Source organism: Sminthopsis crassicaudata, chromosome 6, assembly GCF_048593235.1.
Source record: "Sminthopsis crassicaudata isolate SCR6 chromosome 6, ASM4859323v1, whole genome shotgun sequence".
Taxonomy (NCBI): domain Eukaryota; kingdom Metazoa; phylum Chordata; class Mammalia; order Dasyuromorphia; family Dasyuridae; genus Sminthopsis; species Sminthopsis crassicaudata.
The window spans coordinates 165506886-165531460 of NC_133622.1; the positions used below are offsets into that span (position 1 = coordinate 165506886).

The window sequence follows — 24575 nt, forward strand, 5'->3', positions numbered from 1 at the left end:
CCCATAATGTAATTTGCTACGAGCTCCTTACTTCTCCTGGTACAGGAAAAAAAAAACGGCTAAGAATGTTGCCGTCTTTGCCAACATGAAACGCCCCAAGTATATGAGTTAGGTCAGGGGACGACCTCCCCAAATCGGGGCAGGATTCTGATGCTTCTCTCTGTCATTGCACAGAATGGTTATGCCTCCTTTCAGCTGGAGGCTGAAAGTTTCTCTGGAGCAAAAGAAAATATACACACACCCACAGAGAAAGAGAGAGACGGGGAGAGAGAGAGAGAGAGAGAGAGAGAGAGAGAGAGAGAGAGAGAGAGAGAGAGAGAGAGAGAGAGAGAGAGAGAGAGAGAGAGATGGAGAGAGAGAGAGAGAGAGAGATGGAGAGAGAGAAAGAGAGAGAGAGAGATGGAGAGAGAGAAAGATGGAGAGAGAGAGAGATGGAGAGAGAGAGAGATGGAGAGAGAGAAAGAGAGAGAGAGATGGAGAGAGAGAGAGAAAGATGGAGAGAGAGAGAGAGAGAGAGAGAGAGAGAGAGAGAGAGAGAGAGAGAGATGGAGAGAGAGATGGAGAGAGAGAGAGAAAGATAGAGGGAGGAAGGGAGAGACAGAGAGCAGAGAGATGAAACATCAAATGGATGAAACATTAAATGGATGAAACATCAACAGACATAAAAATTCTAAGTAAAACACAAGGCTGATTTTTCTACAACATTCAGCCCACTGCTTCTCCCCTCACCCTATGACCATCAAACTCCAATAACCACGACCTCCTCTCATTTAGAATTCATTGCTACCTCTTGTCTCTTTTACTTGCTATTTCTCCCAGCTCTCTTATCCCCATCCATCTCTGACCAGGCACCATTCCTCTGTACTCAGCTTTTGCATTGTCATATTAATCTATTGTTTAAAAACTCAATTTCATCATGAATTCCTCCTCTTGTCATGAATTGGATTTTTGACTAATATCACCATGAAGGTCACAGTTCTCTCCAGCACTCTCTCCTGATGACAACTCATCTTTTCCATTCTTAATTGCTCCCCGAGCTCCAGTCCCACATTTCCAACTGCCTGTGTAAACCTTTCTGTTTGAATGTCCTGTTGGCACTAATAATTCAACATCTCTAAAACTACACCCCTACCTGGCCCTCCTCCTACTGGCCCTTTTTCTATTGATGACATCAACATATTTCTAGTTATCCAGATCTAAATATCAGTTCCTTCCAGCTACTGACATGAGAATTGAAGTTTCACTGGTAACTTTGAGAGATGGAGTACGAGTAGTGAGATATCAGGCTCTCACAGGACCAGGAAATTAGTTTGATAATTCAGTGGAAAGAGCATTCAACCTGCAGTCAGGAAGGTCTTAGTTCAAATCCTACCTCAGATTCTTAATGGCTGTGTGACACTGGGTTTTACTTCTGTTTGCCTCAGTTTCTTATAATAATAGCACTTATCTTCCAGGATTATTATGAAATACTTTGTGAACTTTAAACTTCTATATAAATACAAGATTCTCCCTGCTCCCCATTGCTACTTACAAACTTTGTATTGTCACCATCATTGAGCAGCTTCACCTCCTTTCAGTCTTGATATATATTACCCTTTATACATATATATATACATATACACTCTGGCTATATCCCTTTTGTATCTTTCCAGCACTCAGAACAGTAACTGGCACATAGTAGGTACTTAATACATGTTTATTGAATGACTGATTGCTATCATCTATCAGCCTCTGCAATCACTTTCTCATATGCCTCAATGTTTTTGGCATCTGGATCAGTGTTTTCCACGATCTTCACTCTAACCCCTGTTCTCATCCTTAGGGATCAAAATTACATTCACACACTCTGGGCTTTGCATATAAAATATCAACTTTCCCTCTATGTCAGCATCCCAGAGGAATGGACACATCTTCTATGGAAAAGCCCTACCACCCAAAATGTTTCCATCTCTGAAAAACTAAATTGAATTTTGTTTCTTTTTGCTCACACTTCATACTCATGCCTTATTCTTTCCTGCTGGATATTGTCACCACAAACTCTGCTCTCTCCATCCCTCTTAATTCTCCCATTCTATTTTAGAGCTGAAAGAGAAGCCTTCTCCTCTGACAGATAAGGAAACTGAGTCACAAAGAGATGACATGACTTGCACAGAATCATGTTGGTAGCAAATGTCTGAAGCAGGTCCTGAATCCAAGATTTCCTGACCCCAAGTCTTCTCCAGGCTCTAACTAATACATCATACTACCTCTTATTCCAATTATGGTTTCATTTCTCTTTCTTCAGTATTGACTCTATTGTTAGCCATTTCAACAATGCATTATTGCCTGTCTTTAAATCTTCTGCCCTCTCTTTATCTTCCTATATTATCTTTACCCCTATTATGGCAGCCTTGGGAGATCCTCTCTCCCCTCATTCAAGCAGTCAAATGCCAAATGAAACTGCACTGAGTGGGTCCAACTGGGACTTGATAATCCCATTGTTGATCTGATTGTCTCCTCCCTCAGCAGTGACTGCTCTGAATCTCTTGACTTCCAAAGATCCTGATTTCACCATCATCTCCCTCATGACCTTGTCACCTATTTTACTCAGATGATTAAGATCATCTATCATGATCTCTTTCTCTCCCATCTTTCATAGACCACGTCTAGATTTTCACTAATCTTAGCCTTTGCTCTAATTTCAGAAATGAAGATCCTATTCCTCGGAAAGCCATAATCTTTCTCCTTGTGCCCTCTACCTCATCCTTTCTTGTCTCTTTGAGGAGATTACACTGAAGATAATTTCTTCTCTCTCCAAAATGCAATATCTGCCTCTCTTTTGACTCCTTGACTATTTACAAACATGCTTAGTTCTCTTTCCTAAAAATAATTTCCTTGACTCTGATGGTCCCTAAAGGCCTTTATTTCTCTTCCCCAATACAGCTAAAATACTTGAAAGGGAATACTCAATCACCTCAATTTTCCTTACTATCCACTAATTTCTCAATCTTATGCAATCATTCTTCCAACCTAATCATATTATAACACTATTCTTATGAAAATTGTCAGCCCTTTATTTGCCACATGTCGTTAATGGCCTTCTTTTAGAACTTAATATCTCTGAACTTGCTGTACCATCTGGCGTTGTTGTCTCCCATTCCTTCTGGATTAATTGGTTAATGGATGGATGGATTCACCTTATCCTCCCATATGTAGGTGTGGGTAACCCCCTTAGCGTAGCCTTTTCCCTCTATCTTTCTACACTCTCTCCCTCAGCCGTCTCACCTACTTCCATGGATCCAATAATCATTCTTGGCAGACAATTTCCAATTTTTTATATCCAGCTCTAATTTCTCCCCTGAGTTTTAGGCCTGCATTCCCAAATGCCTGATGGACTTCTCCATTTCAGTGTCCTACTGGCACCTTTAAACTCAACGTGTCTGAAACTGAGCTCACTCCTTCAACTCACCCCTCCTCCTAATGTCCCTATTTCTGTTTATGACACCAACATACTCCTAGTTACCCCAGTTACTCAAGCCTAAATATTAATTTTATCCTCAACTCTTCTGTCACTCCTCATATCCAATTACTTGCTAAGCCCTCCTACTAATGCTACTTCTATGATATCTCACATCTGTTCTCTCCTCTGTACATATAGTGCCACCAGGGAAGAAACTATTATAATCGTCAGGTGAAAGGTAAAAGGGCCTGAACTATTTACATATATATGTATGTGTGTATGTGTTGAATACACACACACACACACACACACACACACACACACACACACACACACACATATATATATATATATATATATATATATATATATATATATATATATATATATATATATATAAAACAAACTTAACAAATATTAGCAAAGATGAACATTTTCAATTACAAAGGAGAGAGACTGTATGTGAAACTATGACTCTCTTATTGTGATAACTATAGAGAAGCTACAACACTGACCATTACTCCCTGTATGTCTTCTGAAATTCTTTCTACCGTCATTTGTACATGTTTCAATGATGTTTTATTTTTTTTCTTCTTTTTTCCATATCTCCTACTTCTATCACATGTTAACCCCCACATATACACACCCAACACAAATGCACACATGCACATTCATGCAAATACACAAAAAAAGCCTGCATTGTAACAAATCAGAACACGCAAATAAAATATATTGGCTGTATCTTAAAACATGCATCTTATTCTGTATCTCTAATGTCTTTTATCTCTGCCAAAAAAGCAGGAAACAGGCTTCTTTTTATAACATGATTGTTCATTGCTTTGACTAGAATTCCTAAGTCTTTCAAAGTTGCTTTCCTCTACATGATTACAATTATGATCTAAATTATTAAGTCTTCCAAGTCTCTCTGAGTCCACTCCTTTCTTCACTTTTTGCTACATACTTTCCTCAGCCTTCTTCCCTTCCTGGATGGTTGCTGAGAGAAATTGGGGTTCAGGCTCTCAGAGATCATAGCTTTCTGATCAGCCTGTTGTGTCTATACAGTATTTCTACAAAAAGGTGTGAGATATATAAATAGATATAGATATATACACATACATAAGAGATGTATATTATATATGTATATATATGCATACATATATTGATATATGCCCATATGTATATACATACACATAGATATAATATTATATATAATATGTGTTTGTATATCTACATATATATATATATATATATATATATATATATATATATATATATATATATATATATACCCCATTGTACAAATACCTGCATATGTGGTATATGAGTACGGGTATGGTATATATATTTGTGTGTATGCATTTATATGAAATAATTTGAATATACATGAAAGCAACAAGGATAGCAATGAAGATGGTTTGTCTCTATTTTGGAAGAAATTCAGAACAAGATCCAAATGAAAATTTTTAAGCTCTTTTGACAATGAAAATCTTCCAATTTTCATATGACCTGTGTGGATTGCATCAAGCCCTGAAGGGCCACAAAGTCTCCAAAGTGATCAGAGGGTCGTGCACTTACATCTAAAAGAAGGATCTTGAGAGATGAGCTAGTCACTCTTATTTTACAGGTGAGAAAAGCCAAGAGACTGACTTGCCCCAAATCTCACAGGTGTGAAGTGTCAGAGCCAGGATTAAAGCTAGGGACTTTTGCTCCCTATTTTCTTCACTATTCCAAACCAAGTGGGTAAAGAAAGTCTATATATTATCTGTGACCTCAGAAGACCACTAGTGAAGCATGTCTGTCCCCTCCCAACAAAGAGGTCGTGGACAATGAGATGCACAATCAGGCATGGCCAATATATTAATGTATTCTTTGTAATAAAGCTGCATTCTTTAGGGCAGGAAGAATCAATAAGAAGAGACAAAGAGATATTAAAACAAGCATCAATACAACATTTATTTTTAAATGCCTATTGTCCACACTAGGGCATGCAGCTGGCACCAAGATCTCTAACCTAGAGAGGCAATGAGATTCACACTGAACTTGGTTCAGAATTGAAGGACAGGATGGATTTGCACTGCGGAAAAACTGCAAAGTGCTTTTGATAAGCCCTAAACTTCTCTCTGAAACAAAGAAACTTTTTAAACAATATTGTCCCAATGATGCTATGTATATGTGCGCTGTAAAAGAATAACCATCTCCAAAGAATTAAAGGCTTCCAAAGGTAATGATAGGTACATGCATGAAGGGATGAGAAGTAAAAAATCAGTATGTAGCAAAAAAGGATTGACCTAGAGAAGCCGTACAAGCGATATCAAAGAAATGGATGAGTGGAAAAGGAAATGGAACAGTTAGTAGTACCTGTGCAACAAAAAGAGATTTAGGTGAAAGCCCTGAGAACCTCTAGTAGACTCTTGAGGAGGATTTATAGACAAGAACTAGAGTCACCCAAGATGAGATAAGGGGCAACTAGATTGTGCAATGGATAGCCCACTGGGTCCAGAGTCAGAAAGACCTGACTTCATTATCAGTTATGTGATCCTGGACAAGTCATTTAACTCTATTTGCCTCAGTTTCCTCACCTGTAAAAAGTGCTGGAGAAGGAAATGGCAGATCATTCCAGTAATTGCCAAGAAAACCCCAAACAGGGTCATGAAAAGTCGGACCCAAATGAAATGAATGAACAACAAAAGGATAGCATAGATTAGTGGTGATGTGCACAAGTGGACTAGTTTTGGAATTCTATTGCAGAAACATGAAAGTGTCAAATTATTGAATTAAAGGGACCAGAATTGAAGTGTCCTTCCCTTTTCCTCTCCTTGCTAGCCCTTTTTTTTTGCAGGACAACTGGGGCTAAGTGACTTGTCAGGGTCACACAGCTAGTAAACATTAAGTGTTTGAGGCTGAATTTGAACTCAGCTTCTCCTGACTTCAGAGCAGTGCTCTATCCACTGCACTATCTAGCTGCCCCTACTATCCCATTTTAAAGCCACATACATTCATGGGACTAGCAAGACTGTTGACCCAAGAGACAAAGTGAAAACTAGCCTAGAAGAACCTTTAAATCTTCCTAGTTATTGCCCTTAAACATCTTGGTCTAACAGTCTAGTCTAACTCACACCTAATTGAGTACAGAATTTTTAAAAGACCATAATACCAAAATTCAGGTAGGAGATTCTCTACTCTGTTTGAACCTTAATCAATAAATTGCTAAAGCAACAGAATACTAGTAACATGAGACACTCCTCTCTTTTAGTAACCCAGGAAAACCTAACTTTACGAAGTCAATCACCAATCTCCTCAAGATTCTGTGGCTGTCTCTCCAATTCCTCTCCATTAGGAGAAGGATACAGAAAGAAGGCAGTCCCCAAAAGGTACTCACTGAGCGGTTTGAGGATGCTGCTGCTTGTCTCATCGGCATTCTCCACATCAGATTTGTCAGAATAATTCTCCGAGTTTCTTTCCTTCTCTCTCCTTTCCTTGTGGCCCGCCTTCCTCTTGTGGCGGCGTCGTCTGCGATAGCTCTTCGGCACATGAACCCCAATGTAGATGGTGTGGTGACCTAAGAGAGGCAAAGGGATCATCATTCATTACAGATTATATACCTTCTCTTGTTCATGCATTATGCAATGAGAAGACAGATGAAAATAGCTGAGCAATAAAGCAGTGTCATCCTCCTAGGTTTTACTACCTACTATAGTTTAGAGGTAGAAATGATTTCCCTAACATTCAGCTATATTTTAATTTCAAATAAAAAAAAAAAACCCACTGGTGACTTAAATAGGTTTTAGGATTTTAGGGTTTGATATTTGGAGAAACATGATTAAAATGATTAAATAACAAAAAAGAAACTCTTTGGTTTAACTATTGATGCAGTCAGAATTAAATATTAATACTTAATATTAATAAATAAATAAAAATAATCTTTAATATTAATAAAATAAAATATCTCAACTATGTAACTTTTTACAAGAATTTAAAATTATGTCACCATTATGGTTTTTTCTAATTGGAATTTCTGTTTTCAGATCATTTAAAGTACCATAATATCCAAAAAGATGTGATATTTAGAGATTTCTACATTAAAATGATAGCCAACAATTGTCAGAAGACAAATGAAGAACTTAGGTCTTCTTGATCCTAAGGCCAGCTTAACCACTAAGCAATACCGCCTCTCCTTAATCAAAATAAACCAACCAGGTCAAATCATGTTGTATAAAAGACCATGAGCAGTGGGGCTGTGAAATACTTTCTCTGGATTAAAGGAGCTGCAGAATTGACAGGTGATTTTTTTTTCATGACATCTGACAAGATAAAAAAAAAAAAGTGTTCCAGATTTTGTTTCAATAAGGTCAAACTTTTCGCCCTGTTTTGTGATTAGTCACTCTCTATATGGAAATCATCCATTTCAGAAGTGACATGAGTAATACATATCAACAACAAAAACAACAGTAATAGCTACAGATTTGATTTTCTTATCTTTGGTTTTCCCTTCATATTTCCACAAGAATGATGCCTTCACAACAAGAGGCAGTATCACAAAACTATAATATACCTCTAATATTAAATATAAGTTCCTCTATTGAGCATTTAGAGCCTTTCACAACCTGAATCCTTCCTACCCTCTTGTTTTCTATGTTATGTCCTTCTACACACCAAATGACCCAGGTACACTGACCTACTCCCTTTCAAACAAATGACCCAGGTACACTGACCTATTCCCTTTCAAACAACACTTAATCCCCCACCTCCGTGATTTTGCACTGTCTGTTCTTCATGTCATAAACACTCACTTCTGCCTCTCATTTAACCAGGAGGCCTTCAAGACTCGGCTCAGATTCCACGTTCCACAGGAGGCCTTTCTCAATCTTTCCAGCTGTTAAAGTCATCCCCTTTACAACTCCCTTCATCTACTCTACAGGTTTCTTACGTACATCTATTAATTTACCTCTCTCTCATTAGAATGTAAGTTCTTTGAAGGCAAGAGCCATTTTTGCTCCTGCTTTGTTTCTCCAAAATTTAGCCTAATGCCTGGCTCACAGTAAGGATTTAACAAATGCTTATTGACTGATTGATGTATATGCCATAGTTCTTTTAAATTGCATGAATTATTTTTCCCAATAACTTATCAGACAGTTATGAAAAAGTTGTAATTCATAGGGCTATTGCCTCTATTTGGCAGAGATTAAAAGGAATCTTATCCTCCTTCAAGAAAGAGGCTTCAACTGAGACAAGCATAAGCCAAGAGTCTATCTACATTAATCTTCAAGAAAAATGTAGGACCCTGCTGGCCATTTAAAGAAGTCCAACCACTTGCTCTTTCCTCCTCCCTCCCCTCCAACTCAGAGCCACAGGGGATTACTGCCCGTTGCATTTCATGTGAGATTTATCAAACCAAACCATTTGCGAGCAAATGGTTCTCATGGGAAAACTAAATTTTATTAGGAAGTAGGAAATGTCTCAGAAACAACATGAATCAAAAAAACAGCGCCAATTGTTTCCTCTTCACAAGTCTAGGAGGTGAGTCCAGCAGCTTTATCTCAAAAGTCACAAGGATGGAAGCCGCCAACACCTTTGAGTAAATCAAAAGAAGGTGGGTTCTGATTTGGTTCCCTTCCTTTAAAAGTTATTACGTAAGAATAAAAATAATAAAAAATGAGTTAGCTTTGGTAAAGTAAAAAAAAAAAAAAGAAAAGAAAAGAAAAAAAATATTGGCTTTAGATTCAAGGGACTTGATTTCAAATCTCACCTTTGATGCTCACTCTCTGTATGATCCCTCTGGGCAAGTAACTTAAATCTGTGCCCAAATTTCCTCATTTATAACATAAGGAAGTACAACTAGATGGCCTCTGAGGTCCCTGTTATCATTGTTCAGTTGTTTCTGATTTCCCCTTTGGGGGATTTCTTGACAAAGATACTGGAATGGATTGCCATTTCCTTCTTCAGCTCATTTTACAGATGGGCAAACTGAAGCAAACAGAGTGAAGTGACCTGCCCAGGATCACACAGCTACTAAGTATCTGAGGTTGGATATCATTATCATAAAGAGAAATCTTCCTATTATCGTATGATACTGTTGTAGTGTTGTAATGATTTCAAAGCAAATCCCTCACAACCATCTTGTACAAGTCGGTTTGCCACAGTTTGCCTCAGTTTCCTCATCTGTAAAATGAGCCAGGGAAGGAAATGGCAAACCTCTCCAGTGTCTTTGCCAAGAAAACCCCAAATGGGGTCACAGAGAGTTGAACATGACTAAAAAATGAGTGAACAACACAATCACTCTGCCAGTTAAATAATGGCATTAAATCCATTTTACAGATAAGCATAGAATATACTGCTTGTCAACAGCCACTCAGCTAGAAAGTTCCAGAACTCAGGATTTAGACTTAGATACTCTATTTCCAAGTCCAGTCCCCTTTACGTCATATCTTGTAAAGGAATTAATTTAAGAAGCAAAGAAAGAAAAAAAAATCTTGCAACATTAAACTTTTTTCAAGAGAACATAATGGCAAATTGCCAAAACTAGCATTAAATACACACATATTAGTTTATCATGACTTCAATCCCCCAAATGCATTTGGCTAAACTGTTTAAAAGTACTAAGATTTATTGGTGGTCAATTCTTCCAACTTTCTCATATTATTGAATAAATCCCAAGACCATAGCGATTCCAGGAGCAAATCTGGAAGCCAAGCAGTAGATAAAGTACCTTCTAAAGAAAGGTACAGGAAAAGCTCCCTTGATATAGAATCAAAAGAAATGGCTTCAAATTCTGTTTCTTACAATGCTACCTTTGTGTCCTCCCTCCTTCCCCCTTATCCCCTCCACACACACACAGTTCTAGTTGCCTCATCTGTAAAATGAGGACATAATCAGCCTGAGCTAGGGGGCCAGATCCAAATCCTAGGATCTTCTGATTTTTCATAGTTATTAGTGAGATTTTGTTAGATCCTTCCAATTTCCCCTTGATATTATGCTCAGGATAATGTCAAGACTTTTTTCCCCAAAAAATGATATTATAGATTAGTGGAGAAACGGTGATTGCATATGTAAATTTTGGAGTCATCTCTGTAGAAAGTATGAACAAACTTATAGAAACTGATGTGCAAAGGGACAGGGTATAAAGAGAGAAGAAGAACCAGTACATCATAGAAGCTTGAGAGACATCCACAACTGGGGGATAGGGGAGATTTTGATCATGACGCAAGAAAAGAGACAAGGAAGCGCCCCTCAGTAGCCAACTGGTTTTGCTTGATTGTGGTTAGGTGACACAATGGATAGAGTCCCAGGCCTGGGGTCAAAAAACTTATCTTCATGAGTTCAAATCTAACCTTGTCAGTAATGTGATTCTGGGCAAGCTACTTAATCTTTTTTTGCCTCAATTTCCTCCTCTGTCAAATAAGCTGGAGAAGGAAATGGCAAACCATTCCATTACTGTTGCCAAGAAAAACTTCAAATGGAATCAGAAAATTAGATATAGTTGAAAATATGACTGAACAACACAAAACAATTTATTACATGTTATTACAGCATAAGAGTATGTTGTACATACAATAATATTACAATATATTAAATGTTACAAGATGAGAATCCGAAGGACATCATTAGAAAATAATACAAATGAAAAATGAAGGGGTTCTTAATGACACTTTAAAAAGGAGAAAAATACTTCAAGACAGATGGGAGCAGAACTAGGAGAGAGGAATGGTTGAGGGGGAATGGAGAAGGCATGGGCATCCAAGTCAGGAAGGATGACGACAGAGAAAAATCCATCACATATAGCAATTTTTAGACAGCTGGTAGCTTGGAGAGAGCAGTTTCACTTGAGTGAATCGTCAGCCCTCTTGCAATTTATAGTCTTAGTGACTTTGGACACTGAGAGCCTCGGTGAATTTCCCAAGGTGTCCCAGCCAATGGGAGTCTGAGGCAGAATAGGAACCTAACTCTGAGGTCAGCTTTCTAGCCTGAGACCACCCTGTTTCTTATAAGACTACTTCCTGAATGTTGAAATGGAATCCCCGTGGAGCGTGCTATAATCATTCTCCCAAGGATGACCATAGCTGAAGCACATGGCATGGAATTGAATAATTCAAAACCAAAGACTAATCAACAAACACTTATTAAGTGCCCACCATGCAGCAGGCATTGTGCTAAATACTTGTGATACAAAAGAACATCCCTACCCTCAATGCACTTACAATCCAAATGGGAAGATAACTTGAAAACATATAAATGGAATAAATAAAAAATAATGAACAGAGGAAAGACACTAGAATTAAGAGGAGTTGGGGACGGCTTCATGTAGAAGGTGGGATCTTAGCTAGGAGGTTGATAGAGATAAGGAGAAGAGCATTGCAGATATGGGGAGGAAGTGAAGACTTCTTTTTTCTCTTTCACTTTTCTTCAAAGATGGACAGGGATGGTGGAGGAGGGGCTGGCAACACCCTCTCTGACTCTTCCCTTGCTGTCAGCTGTTCAGGATTTTGCAAGACAAATGTCATCTCAGGACAATGACCTGCTCCAAGCTCAGTTATTTTTTTTCCTAATAAAGAAGGTAGAATTGATGGTAACTTCCCTCCTAGGACACCAACGTGAGGAAGGTCTGCTCAGGCTAATTCTTAAAGATCTGGCAAGAATCAAATAGGACTTAAGTAATCAAAATATTCAGGCCAGGAAAGTAACTTGAAAGGTGGCTACTTGACTCTCCTAAATCCCAGCCATTGGTCTAAGAGCAGAGGAAAAAGCCTACCTTTTCAATACCAGTGGAAAAGTCCTATTTTTGATGAGAATATGTGGATCTCAATGTGTATATAATAGCCCCCTGCCATCTTGACATTCTTCCACTCGCTATGATGGTAATATATGATTAAAGGAAATAAACAGTGCAACTGAAAAGACATTTTTATCTAGAGCTTCCCAGTGTTCCTGACACTAATCTTGAGTGGACTTCCTAAAAGGTGAGAGACCAAGCAGGGCAAATGAGTAAAGGAAGAAGATATGGCAGCCAGGGTAGACAGGCTGGGATTGTGGGTAGGATTGAGTTTCCATCCCAGATGAACTCACTCTAAGCCACTTCTGGTGGTTAGATGTGGAGCCTTCAAAATATTTTTGAATATTTTTCCTCTTTGTTTTGTTTCTCTGTCTCTGAGATGCTAAAATTTGTTCTCTTTTTCTAGTTTGAGCAGAATAGTAACCCAGTTTCGTTTATGCTATTTTCTTTTGAAATAATTCTCCATCTTTTTTGCTCTTTTATATTTTCACCCACACCTTTTCCAAAAATATTTTCTACTTTATCCACTGAAATTCCTTTTTTATGGTCTTAATCCAAAGAAAATTCTGTTTTCAATTTTGATTTGGGTTTGGGTTTGTTTTAGTTTCCCACATCTAACCACCCGGAGGAGATTGCCAAGGTCTGGAGCCATCCAGCTCCAAGCACCAGCAGCCTAGCTAGAGATGATATACAGCGCCATCCAGCCCACTGGTTCAGATCCATGGCACAGAAATGAAGTTGTCACCCAAAGCCCATGAGCTAGGCCATTCTTTGAAGCAATGACATGGGAAGAAGCTATAGGGAGCTCACGAATTCCAGGATATGTCTCTCTGGCTTCTAAGGGTAGAGCAAATGAGATTCAAATTCTCTTTTGTCCTTGGACCCCCTCACCAACCCTCCAACTTTGGCTGATGGGCAAAAATGCCTTCAGTGCTTTTAGCTCCCAGGCAAGCTCCAGCTTCCTCCCTTTCCTCCCAGTCTCACTCCACTGCCAGCTTTAACCACCCCAATTGGGCTGGTGGCCACCAAATTTCATATCACAACAAATTTATAAAACAATGAAACAGCAATTGGTTTGAAATCCTGACTGACTAAGACTACAAGCTGATAGGGACCAAAAAAGGCCCTTTATTCATTCTTCCCCTCTCCAGGAGGGAGGGAAATCAGGAAGGAAATGTTTGGACAGTTAACAGAGGGCCCCTGCCAGCCATAGAGGCGGGGACCCAGTATGGATGGTTCACCAGCCTACTCCACAATCTCTGGTCTCCACCACCTCCCAGTTTTGTTTTGTTTTTTTCTGGTTCTTACATCTTTCAAATCTGTGACTTCCACAACAATGCAGAGGGATTGCCACTTCTGCCAGTTCCCTGTTTGAACAGGCTAAGATGTGGTTTCTAACCAAACTTTCTGAAATCTACTGCTGCACTTCTTTTTTATGTTACCATCCCACCTGGATACTCTTTTTCAGAACTCTGCCCAAATGCAAAGTCAGGGGTATTAACTCCAAGAGTCATTTTCTGAACCTTATATTCCTATGGTAACATCCTTGAGAATGGCTATGGTTACATTCCATTAATATATCCTATTAAATAGAGATCTACTTGGTTTAGCCTCCACCTTTGGCCATCACTTAACTTGCAAGTTACCTAAGCATCTTTCTGAAACTGCAAGTTGTAATGAAATTATAGATTAACATTGACAGCAGGAATTTTTAGAATGGGAGTTCCCTATGCCAGTGAAATCACAAATCCAGTTTAAAAGTAAGTAAATACCTTCACATAGCTCAGCTATATGGAGGTTTATGACTCTTTCGCAAATTTATAACTCACAAAATGATGATAAGCCAGCAGGAAATGAATTAATTGATAGGTGTGTCCTATTATCTTATATATAAAATAATACTGATAACTTAAGTAATAAACAACAGATGAGCTTTCAGAAACAAGAACTTGCAGAACAATATCAGAATCAAGGTTAGCACCTCCCCCTAGCTTACTGATGGATGGCAGATCCCTGAAGTGTAAAACATAACCTCATCACTAGGAACTTCAATAGCAGCTCCCTCAGAAGGAAGATTATTGGGGGAAAGGATCATAAAAGGAAAAGATCAGAAAAGAAGGTTTGGTTTGTTTATTTTTTTTCCTAAGTGCCATCAAAAGAAAGACTATTGGACCCTTTTACAAGGAGCATCCCACCTTATAAAGGACTCACTCAAATATATGTGTTTATTCTGATACATAATCTAGGAGGGCACCAAGTGTCACTAGTTGGGCTAGGCCCATTTTATCATAGGTTGGTCTGTCAATACTGCAGGCTCTTTCTGAACAGATGGAACAAAGTTCTCAGCAAATTTCAAATGTTTTGAGTATACCATCATATATCCAGTGCTCCTGGCCACAAACAATGAGGAAGCTCACTGCCAGCCCCTGCCTTTGCTGAACATCAAGAAACCACTGGGAAGTTCTTTAAGTCTGTATAAATTCCATTACCAGAATTAATGTATCTCCACGAATGATTAACGTATGACTATGGAATAATTGTTAAGAATAATAATAGTAGCAGCAAATTTATGTATTGCCTACTATGTGCCAAGCTCAGTGCTAAGCACTTTACAAACATTATCTCATTTGATCCACAACAACCCTGGTAGGTACTATTATTATCCCCATTTTACAGTTGAAAAAATTGAGACAGAAATGACTGTTGTTGAAGTCTATAATGCTATAATGATCTCCTGGTTCTGCTCATTTCACTCAGCATCAGTTTATGTAAGTCTCTCCAGACCTTTCTGAAATCATCCTTACAGAACATTCTTACAGAACAATAATATTCCATAACATTCATATACTACAACTTATTCAGCCATTCTCCAATTGATGGGCATCCGCTCAGTTTTCAGTTTCTTGCTAATACAAAGAGGGCTGCCACAAACATTTTTGCACATGTAGGTCCCTTTACTCACTTTGAGATCTCTTTGGGATATAAGCCCAGTAGTGACACTGCTGGATCAAAAGGTATGCACAGTTTGATAACTTTTTGCTCATAGTTCCAAAGCACTCTCCAGAATGGCTGGATGTATTCACAATTCCACCAACAATGTATCAGTGTCCCAGTTTTAGGGGGAAAATTCTTAAGGCAAGTTCAATTGCACATAAATTAGAAAGAGAGGGAGGGGAGGAAGAAGATATCTACCCAAAAAAAAGGGAAAATGACATTAAAAAGAAAAACTACATAAGTCATGGAAATAATAATATAGCAAAGTTTGATGTGATCTTTATACAAAGTAACTTCTCAGGGCTCACAAATCCATTTTCTCTGCCTGACTTCCAGGATTTCTCATTATTTCTATCTCCTTTTACTATCTCTATCTATTTTAATCCTGCCACTTTGCTCTCCAGCTCAGGCTATGACAGTGAATTTCAGAATTCTTCAGCTCAAAATCAATGATTGTACCCTGTCTAGTACTTTTAATTAGCACCAAGGAAGTAACTGCAATAGTTTTCCAAAAAGAATTAATACTGTTTTCCCAAGATGAATTGGCCTCATGCCCTGAAGTCTAATGCCAACCAGTTTCAGGTGTAGTCAAAAGAGATAAAAGAAAGGTAAGATTAAGTAAATGTTTTAATTAAAAGAAAAGTAGAAAGGGGGTTTGAGATTCTGAGATAGAAACTATGGCTTTTAGGGACCAACTATCCTGCAGTTATCATTCTTCAAAAGGAAACCTCACTTTACCTCCCTAAACCTCAGTTTCTTTTTCTGTAAATTGGCAACCTGTCCCATACAAATATTGTGAAATTCAAATAAATTAAATAATACTTAAAAGCAACTTGGCAAACCTAGAAAAGTTATACAAATGTCCATTATTATTAATGATCATATTGTTACTGTAACATTGAACATTGAAAGGCATCAAACATATCCAGGCATAACATTTTTTAAAATTATGGTATCTGGGTGATAAATCCAGAAACAAAACAGGGTTTTTCTGTAATCTCTAATGATGGAGAACCCATTGCTAATCTTATTGATTTTCAATTTACATTTACTATAAAAGTTATGATGTTGTTCCCCACAACCCTTATAAATGTGAGAAGGAAAAAAAGAAGGAAGGAAGGAAGGAAGGAAGGAAGGAAGGAAGGAAGGAAGGAAGGAAGGAAGGAAGGAAGGAAGGAAGGAAGGAAGGAAGGAAGGAAGGAAGGAAGGAAGGAAGGAAGGAAGGAAGGAAGGAAGGAAGGAAGGAAGGAAGGAAGGAAGGAAGGAAGAGAGGGAGGAAAGAAAAAGAGACAGAAAGAAAGAAAGAAAGAAAGAAAGAAAGAAAGAAAGAAAGAAAGAAAGAAAGAAAGAAAGAAAGAAAGAAAGAAAGAAAGAAAGAAAGAAAGAAAGAAAGAAAGAAAGAAAGAAAAAGAGATAGAAAGAAAGAAAAAGAGATAGAAAGAAAGAAAGAAAAAGAGACAGAAAGAAAGAAAAACAAGCTGTTTTTCTTGTCCTTACCTTACCCTTAGTTAATCTAGCATGATGCAATTGGTTTATGGTGCTCCAGCATCAAGATGACCCAGAGCCAGTCTCTTTTAGCCATTGGTTTATTATGCAGTTGAGGCAATGCATTTACTCTCTCGCAACAAGGAGAATATAAGTGATGCTTCTGTGAAATATTTGCTTGCAAATTCAGAATTTAAATGTATGTCACTATTTGAACACTAGCTATGACTATGAGCAAGTTATTTTATCTTAAACAGTCTTAGTCTCCTTAGCAGTGTAATGAGGTTATAAATGAAACAATCTCTAAAGTCTCTTCCATCTCAAATGGAAAATTGATTCCTATGATTCTAAAGGTATATTGTTGTTACTTTTTAAAAGCATCTTTTTTACCTAGAAAAATAATGTGTGTTTAGTACAACTCAAATGATCTGTTGATTAGTATCACTGCCCTAGTTGTTCCTTGTTTGCTTGTTTTGGGGTATGGGTTTGTTTTTTGGTTTGTTTTGAGGTTTTTGTTTGTTTTTGTTTCTTATTGTCTGTTACAAGGAAGTTTACAAGGGTAGAGAAGGGTAAAGGAGTATCATCATCTAATATAAACATAAGACAAATGAAAAATGTTTAAACCGTTTTATCTCATAAAATAGAGTTATGGAGACATGCCTGCCAAGAAGACAAAGCATTCAAAGAGTCTATCGCTGATGAGGCATGCCCTGGCAGTCATTAAATATAATTACTACAAATCAGCACATTTTTTTTATAAAGCTGTACTTCTACAAAAACCTTGAACGCTTAAAGCAAAGCAAAATCTTCAAAGCAAACATCATCAAGCACAGTTCTTCAATCAGATTCTTATCCTCTCATATCTGGACTGCTAATTGGTCAAGTCTCTCCCCAATCTAGTCTATCCTTTATCAACCTCAGGCATAGATCTGACCACATCACCCCATATTCCATAAACTTCAATGGTTTCCTATCATTTCCAAAGTCAAATACCAAATCCCTTATTTGGCTTTTAAAATTCCTTGTATTCTGTGCACATTCTTTCCTTAAACCTAACTCCTCTCTGTATATTCAGTAATCCAGTGATGCTGGTCTCCTCCTTTCAGTTCTTCCAACATAACATTCCCTCTCCATACTTTGTATATTTTTCTTAACTTGCCCCATGCCTAGAAAAAGTTCCCTCCTTATTTTCACCTTCTGATATCCTCGGCTTCCTCCAAGCTTCAATGAAAGTCTTCGGCAAGAAGCTTTTCCTCAAGCCCTCACAATTCTAATGCCCTCCCTCTCAACATATTCCAATTCATCCTCCATATGTCACAGGTTTTATATAGTAATTTGAAAGTTGTCTCCCTCATTTGACAGAGACTTAAGAGGGGAGGTTAATTATTTTTTATAACTCTAGTTATATTTTAACACAGTCCTTGACACAAAGTAGGTGCACAATAAATGCTTATGGATTAGCTGAGTTTCAGTATTTCTAGATTGAAGTGCATGACCATGATGGTATCTTCTGTCATCTCTAAAGTTCTATGGTCCTAAATTGATTAATTTCCCCAAAGTATAAACTGGTTGTTTGGTTGTCCTTTGTACTGGAAGAAGACCAAAATGACAATACTATGTTAGAGTCAAGTTACAGCATGTCTGACTATGATTAGATGAATGCAAGCTCAGAATGCTCTGCCATGAGTCGGACACAAATAGTCTCTATGAATATTTGAGGGCTTCTCTAACTTTACACATAAACTAATGCCTATGAGAAAGGCTGTTGGAATGAGTGCAAATCTTGAGTTCAAAGGACTTATATTCTAGTGTCAGCTCCTGACCCTTAGTAGTGATTCCAGACAAATCATTTAACATTTAAAATCTTCCTTCTACAAGATGACTTTCCCAATCCCTCTCAATTGTAGTGCCTTATCTCTGTGAATTATTTCCTATTTATCCCGTAAATCCATTTGCATATTGTCTCTCCTTCTGGATTATGAGCTTCAAGAACAGGGATTGTCTTTTGCCTTCTTTGGATCCCCAGGGCTTAGCACAATACCCAGCACATAGCAGGCACTTAATGACTAACTAATTTAATAGATGTGTGTCGTTTTCATCTATAAAATAATAATTTTTTAAGTGGAGAGAAGGAAGCTAGCAGAAGTTCACAAAGAAAGGCAGACAAGCTGGAATTTGATGAAGGGTTCAACTTGCATGTACTTTAAAGAAAAACAAGCTGCATTTAATAAAGATCTCTGATTTCATGTACAATCCTCTTTTTCCTGTTCAAATGTATATGTAAATGTCTATTAGAATTTAAGTTCATAATGAAAATAAAAATTAATTTTAAAAAGAAGATAAAGAAAATAATACTTATGTTCCCTACTTCACAAAGTAAAGGTGAATTCGGTACTTTACAACCCTTAAAGAACTATAAAATTGTGGGTTATTATTAAAAGGATTAGTCATAAATGTTTCTGCAATTAGACCCTAAGCTGTATTTCTTTCCATTTACTTAGCACTTTTAATGACCTCCAAGTGTATTTAAAAATATCATTTGAAATAGCGCTCCAATAAACCTATAAAACAGATGTATATATTATTATCTTCCTTTTACAGAAGAGAAAGCTCAGATTCAGAGACAAAAAGAACTATCCATTACATAGAAGGGTACTAAAAACCAAGGATAGAGGATGAACCAAGGTCTCTTAACTCTTCATGTTCAGCAGTAGCAGTAGTAATAGTCATAGTGGTGATGGTAGTAATGGTTGCAGTAGTAATAGTAATAATAGTAATAGTAGTAATAGTAATAGTAATAATAGAAGCTCTAGAAATATCTTGTAGAACATTTTAAGGTTTGCAAAACACTCTTTACAAATGTTACTTCATTTGATTCTCATAAGAACTTTAAGAAGTATATTATTTATTATTATCCCCTTTTATAAATGAAGAAACAAAGGCAGAGATTAAGTGACTTACCCAGAGTCACACAGCTAAATGTCTGAAGTAGACTTTGAACTCAGGTCTTTCTGACCATAGGTTCAACACACTATTTCTATGCCACCTAGATGCCTCGGTACCATCTCTAATATGCTCAAAAAGGGGATAATTTGGGTTAGAATTGGGAGAGCAGAAAATAGGCCATTTTTGCTGTGTTATTTTCACTAGCTACTACAATGCTATATACACATGATCAATGTTTAACAATTGGATTTTTAACTGGATTTTCTTAATGAATTCCTAAAATGGCTTTTGTCAAGCTGGACCTACCTCTGTTCTTAATATGAAAATGATTCTAATTCCTTTATTACTGCATATTCCTCTGCTCATTAAAAAAAATCAAGAAATCAAAATCTAGCTCCCTAAGTATAATCTGGACAGCAAGATAGCACAATGGATGGAGTGCTGCTCCTGGAATCAGGAAGACTCCTCTTTGCAAGTTCAAAGCTTACATCAGACACTTATTAGTTGTATGACCCTGGACAAATCACTTAATCCTGTTTGCCTCAGTTTCCTCATTTGTAAAATGAACTGAAAAGGGAAACGGTGAACCACTCCATTATCTTTGCCAAGAAAACCTCAAATGGAGTCATGAAGAGTCAGACATAACTGAACGAACTCAAAAACAGCAAAAATATATAATCTACTTATTCCTGTATTTATTTTTCATTTTTTTATCCCTATCACTTAACCCAATGCCTTATAAACAATAGGTGTTTCATTAATGTATCAAACTTAATTGCATTAACTTGAATCAACGTGAATTGAATCAAAAGAAGAGCTCTATATAAGCCTTCTTTCTACACAAGAAAAACAGACATGATCAGATTCTGCACATCTCTTTCTTCTTCATTCCTTAACTTGTTCCTCAGTCCACATAAGAAAGAAAAAAGAAAAAAGCTAAGACAAAAGGGAAACAGAACGAGGGGAATTTCCAAGTCACTTACTTCTCATTACATATAGTGTGATGAAATTAAATTCCTGCTCTCTTCCCCCACTCATCTACCCATCCACACACCTGTTGTTTTAGCTCATTCTTCCTCACTTCAAGGGTCTAGCACTCATTTTAGACTAAAACAAACAAACAAACAAAAATAGCAACCCTTCAACATATTGTGTGGTCAGCAGGTATTCTTAAGCATATAGTATGAAAAAAAAATACAGTATAGCCAACTACACCGTAAGCTACACCTGTTTTGTTAGTCATTGAACAAGGTTGCAAATGAGCCAACAACAAAAAAGCCCCACTGATCTGTCTTCTCTCTCCCCTGTACAAAGTTTTCTCACTGTACAAAAAATGGCCCATGACATCAGTAGAATTAATATCCCCAAGGCCTTTCAAAAATGGGAATGTCAACTACTGTGTTCTCGATCCTATTGCATGCCTGAGTGGAGTATAATAGAACTGTGAATAAAGTTGGAATACAGCCTGACAACATTAAGTATGCACGGAAAACTCTCAACTAGAAACAGCCCAAAATATCCCCCATGTCTGAGTTCCTACAATTCAGTTAGGAACTGATGTATATCAATCAATGAATCAATTAATTTATTTCTTAAACACCCACAGTTCTATGCATCAGATATTATGGCGAGAAATGGGGATACTAAAGCAAAACTCAATGCAAAATGCAATTCTACCAGGTTACAATCTACATGTAAATCAAAATGTGGAAATTATCCTTTAAAAGATAGACATCCACAGTTCTATGCACCAAATATTGTGGCAAGGATGAGGATATTAAAGCAAAATCTAATGAAATTCTATCAGATTATAATCTACATGTAATCAAAATGTAGAGATTATTCTTTAAAAGTTAAAGGACTCTAAGTAGCATCATGGTTAGAGCATTGGTCTTAGAATCAGGAAGATCACCTGAGTTCAAATCCAAAGTAATACCTTTACTAATTGGGTAATCCTGGGCAAGTCACTTAACCTCTGTCTACCTCAATTTCTTCGTCTGTGAAATGGAAATAAAAAATAGCACCTACTCCTCAGGGTTGTTATGAGGATAAAATGAGGTAATATTTCTAAAGCATTTTGCAAACCTTAAATTATAAATGCTTAGTTCAGCTATTAGAAATACTAGCTATTAAAAAAATGAAGAAATCAACGAGGAGAAAAATCTATTTTGGATCAGGTTCTCTTTATTGGTAGGAACTGGTTGTTAGGGTGGTAATGATGGAAACCCAGTGGGGTGGGGAAGGAGTAATTACTTCATCTTAGACTTTGTGATACAGGAGAGAAACTCCAGGCACAGTCTGACAAGCACCTCACATTCTGGGGAAGCTGATTTCAAAGTAGGATACCATGGAGCAAAATACTTCTGGGGAAAAATCAGGTCAGGAGGGATAGGAGATGTTTAAGAATAAAATCTGAAGTTATAAAGGGAAGTTATTCGAATGAGAAAGAAAAAAAATGAAATTTATCTGAACGTATCAACCAACATGGATGCACTGGGACCAATTTAGATCTCAGAAAAGAATGTATCAAAAATGGAAGACAGGTGACAAAGAATGAATATGAGAATTTAGCACAGTCTTATAAAAATATCAGGAATACTAAAAAGAGCTCAAAATTAGCTGTGATTAGTAAAGAAAGCTAAGGGTCGCAGTATTGGGAGAAAAAGAAAGATCAAAGAAACCTTTACTTAAGGTAGATGAGAGAGTGATAACTAATAACATGGTGTAGACATAGCTGTTCAATTTTTGTTTATGTTTATGTTTTCTCTGGAAATGAGAGTGACCTTCATAATGGAAATAACAGAATAACAATTTTAATGGGGAACCAATACCAAGAATAGGTAAGATAAGTTATGAGAGCAATTAGCCTTGATGACTTCAAATCACTTGGCCCAGATGGACTATGTTCCCGGGTACCAAAAGAATTGACTGATATGACTGCTGAGTCACTATCAATGGTAACTGAAAGGTTATGGAAAAACAGTAGGTTGTCCCACGCATGGAGGTGAAATGTGGTCTGAATGTTCAGAAAAGTGAATAAAACAGAATCTGCAAACTGTAGACTTGACTTCAGTTCCTGGGGGAAATTATAGAAAATATCTTTAGAGAAACTTGGCAAACATGTAAAACGGGAAGCAGTGATTACCGAGAACCAGCATGGCTTCATCAAGATCAGATACTGCCAGAGCAATCCCACTTCCCTTTTCTTTAAGTCAGAATTTTAAAAATTAGCAGCTAAGAAGAATGCTACCTGAATCTTAGCAAAATCTTTTATCAAGTGATTCAAAATTGTGTGAAGACAACAGAGAATTATAGAACATAAGAGTCCACAATCATATGGATTTGGAATTGGTTGAATGAAAATAGTTATTCATGACTCATTGTCAACATGGAAGCAATGTCAACATAGCAACATGGAAGGTCTCAGAGTACTCCAGGGATCTGTGCCCTATGCTTTTGAACGTTTTCATTAATGACTTGGATAAAGGTATAGAAGAGAAGTTCATCAAATCTTCCAGTGAAAAGAAGGTAGGAGGGAGAGGGAGATGACAGACTCAGGATCCAAAGGCTATAAAATGAACAGAGTTCTGGGCCAAATCGAATAAGATGAAATTCCATTAGGAATAAGTCCATTTTTGCATGAGGGTACAAAAGAGGAACCGCACAAGCAAAAGACTGGTGAGATCTGGATACATAGAAGTCATTCTGAAAAAATTTTAGGTGTTTAGTCAACTGCAAACTCAGGATGATTCAAGAATGTGGTGCAGCAATCAAAAAAAGCTAGTGCATGGGCATAGGTCCCGAGAATAGCGAGGTAATGATCCCATTGTACTCTGCTCTCATCAGCACCTCATCCATTCTTGAGTGGGATATGGGGTACTGCATCATGCTCAGCAAAGGGCATAACCTGAAAGCCATCTGTTTCTGCTTTTTAAAGCTGTCAGGGATGTATACAAATACGCACATTCTCTCTCTTTCTCTATTTCTCTCTTCTCTGTCTCTCTCTGTTTCTTTCTCTTGTCTCTCTTCTTTCTGTCTCTCTATATGTCTGTCTCTTCTCTCTGTCTCTATGTCTCTCTGTCTCTCTATGTCTTTGTCTCTCTGTATTTCTCCTCTTCTCTTTCTCTCTCTGTCTCTCTTTCTCACTGTCTTTGTATCTCTTTATCTCTCTTCTCTCTGTCTCTGTCTCAGTCTCTTTCTCTCAGTCTCTCTCTCTCATCATAATCATTAAACTGAGAGATGATTAAATTGATGATGAGAGATTGCCATGTGGTGAACTTTGCAGTATTAGTTCTTGAAGATGACATTATGTATGCTGCCCAGATCTTCTTGTTGATGGTAATCATCACAAAGGAAGTAAGCAGACGTCCTCTGATCTGCTCTTCACTTCAGGACCAACAAGCTATCCTGGCCATCAGCTGCTAGCTCAGTGTCCACAGTAGTCTTCCAGATGAGTAAACCCATTGGAACAAAATGAGTTCCAGGCCTTCAGCTAACACCTCACTGCCCTCCCTGTAACAGGACTTTATTACAGGCCTTCAGGTTCCTGGGTTCAGTGATATAGCCCTACTTGCTTGTGCTCGATGAGGAGTGTGCTCCAGTTTCCTCAAGCTTTTCTGTATCCCATTCCATTCTCCACCAAGTTGCCAAGTTGATTTTCTTTAAGTACAAATTAATTGGCACAGTGGATAGAGCACTGAGCCTAGAGTCAGGAATGCCAGAGTCCAAGTCTAGCCTCAGACACCTACTAACTATACAATCCTAGGCAAGCCACTTAACCTTATTTGCCTCAGTTCCTTCACCTGTAAAATGATTCAGAGAAGGAAGTGACAAACTATTCCAATAAATTCACTAAGAAAATACCAAATGGGGCATGTAGAGTCAGACATGACTGAACAGCAACCAGGATAAACTATAAACTCTTGGCTAAGTCCTTCACAACCT

At 37.6% G+C, this 24575-nt stretch overlaps 1 protein-coding gene across 2 annotated transcripts in view; it reads right to left on the minus strand.

Annotated features, from left to right (window-relative positions):
• SLC4A4 (solute carrier family 4 member 4) overlaps positions 1–24575 on the minus strand; it is a 379308-nt gene that overhangs the window by 296761 nt on the left and 57972 nt on the right. For both annotated transcript variants that reach the window (XM_074274439.1, XM_074274438.1), the window contains exon 3: positions 6819–6998. In XM_074274439.1, coding sequence (XP_074130540.1) covers positions 6819–6998 — 180 coding nt within the window. The remainder of the gene's footprint in view (positions 1–6818; positions 6999–24575) is intronic.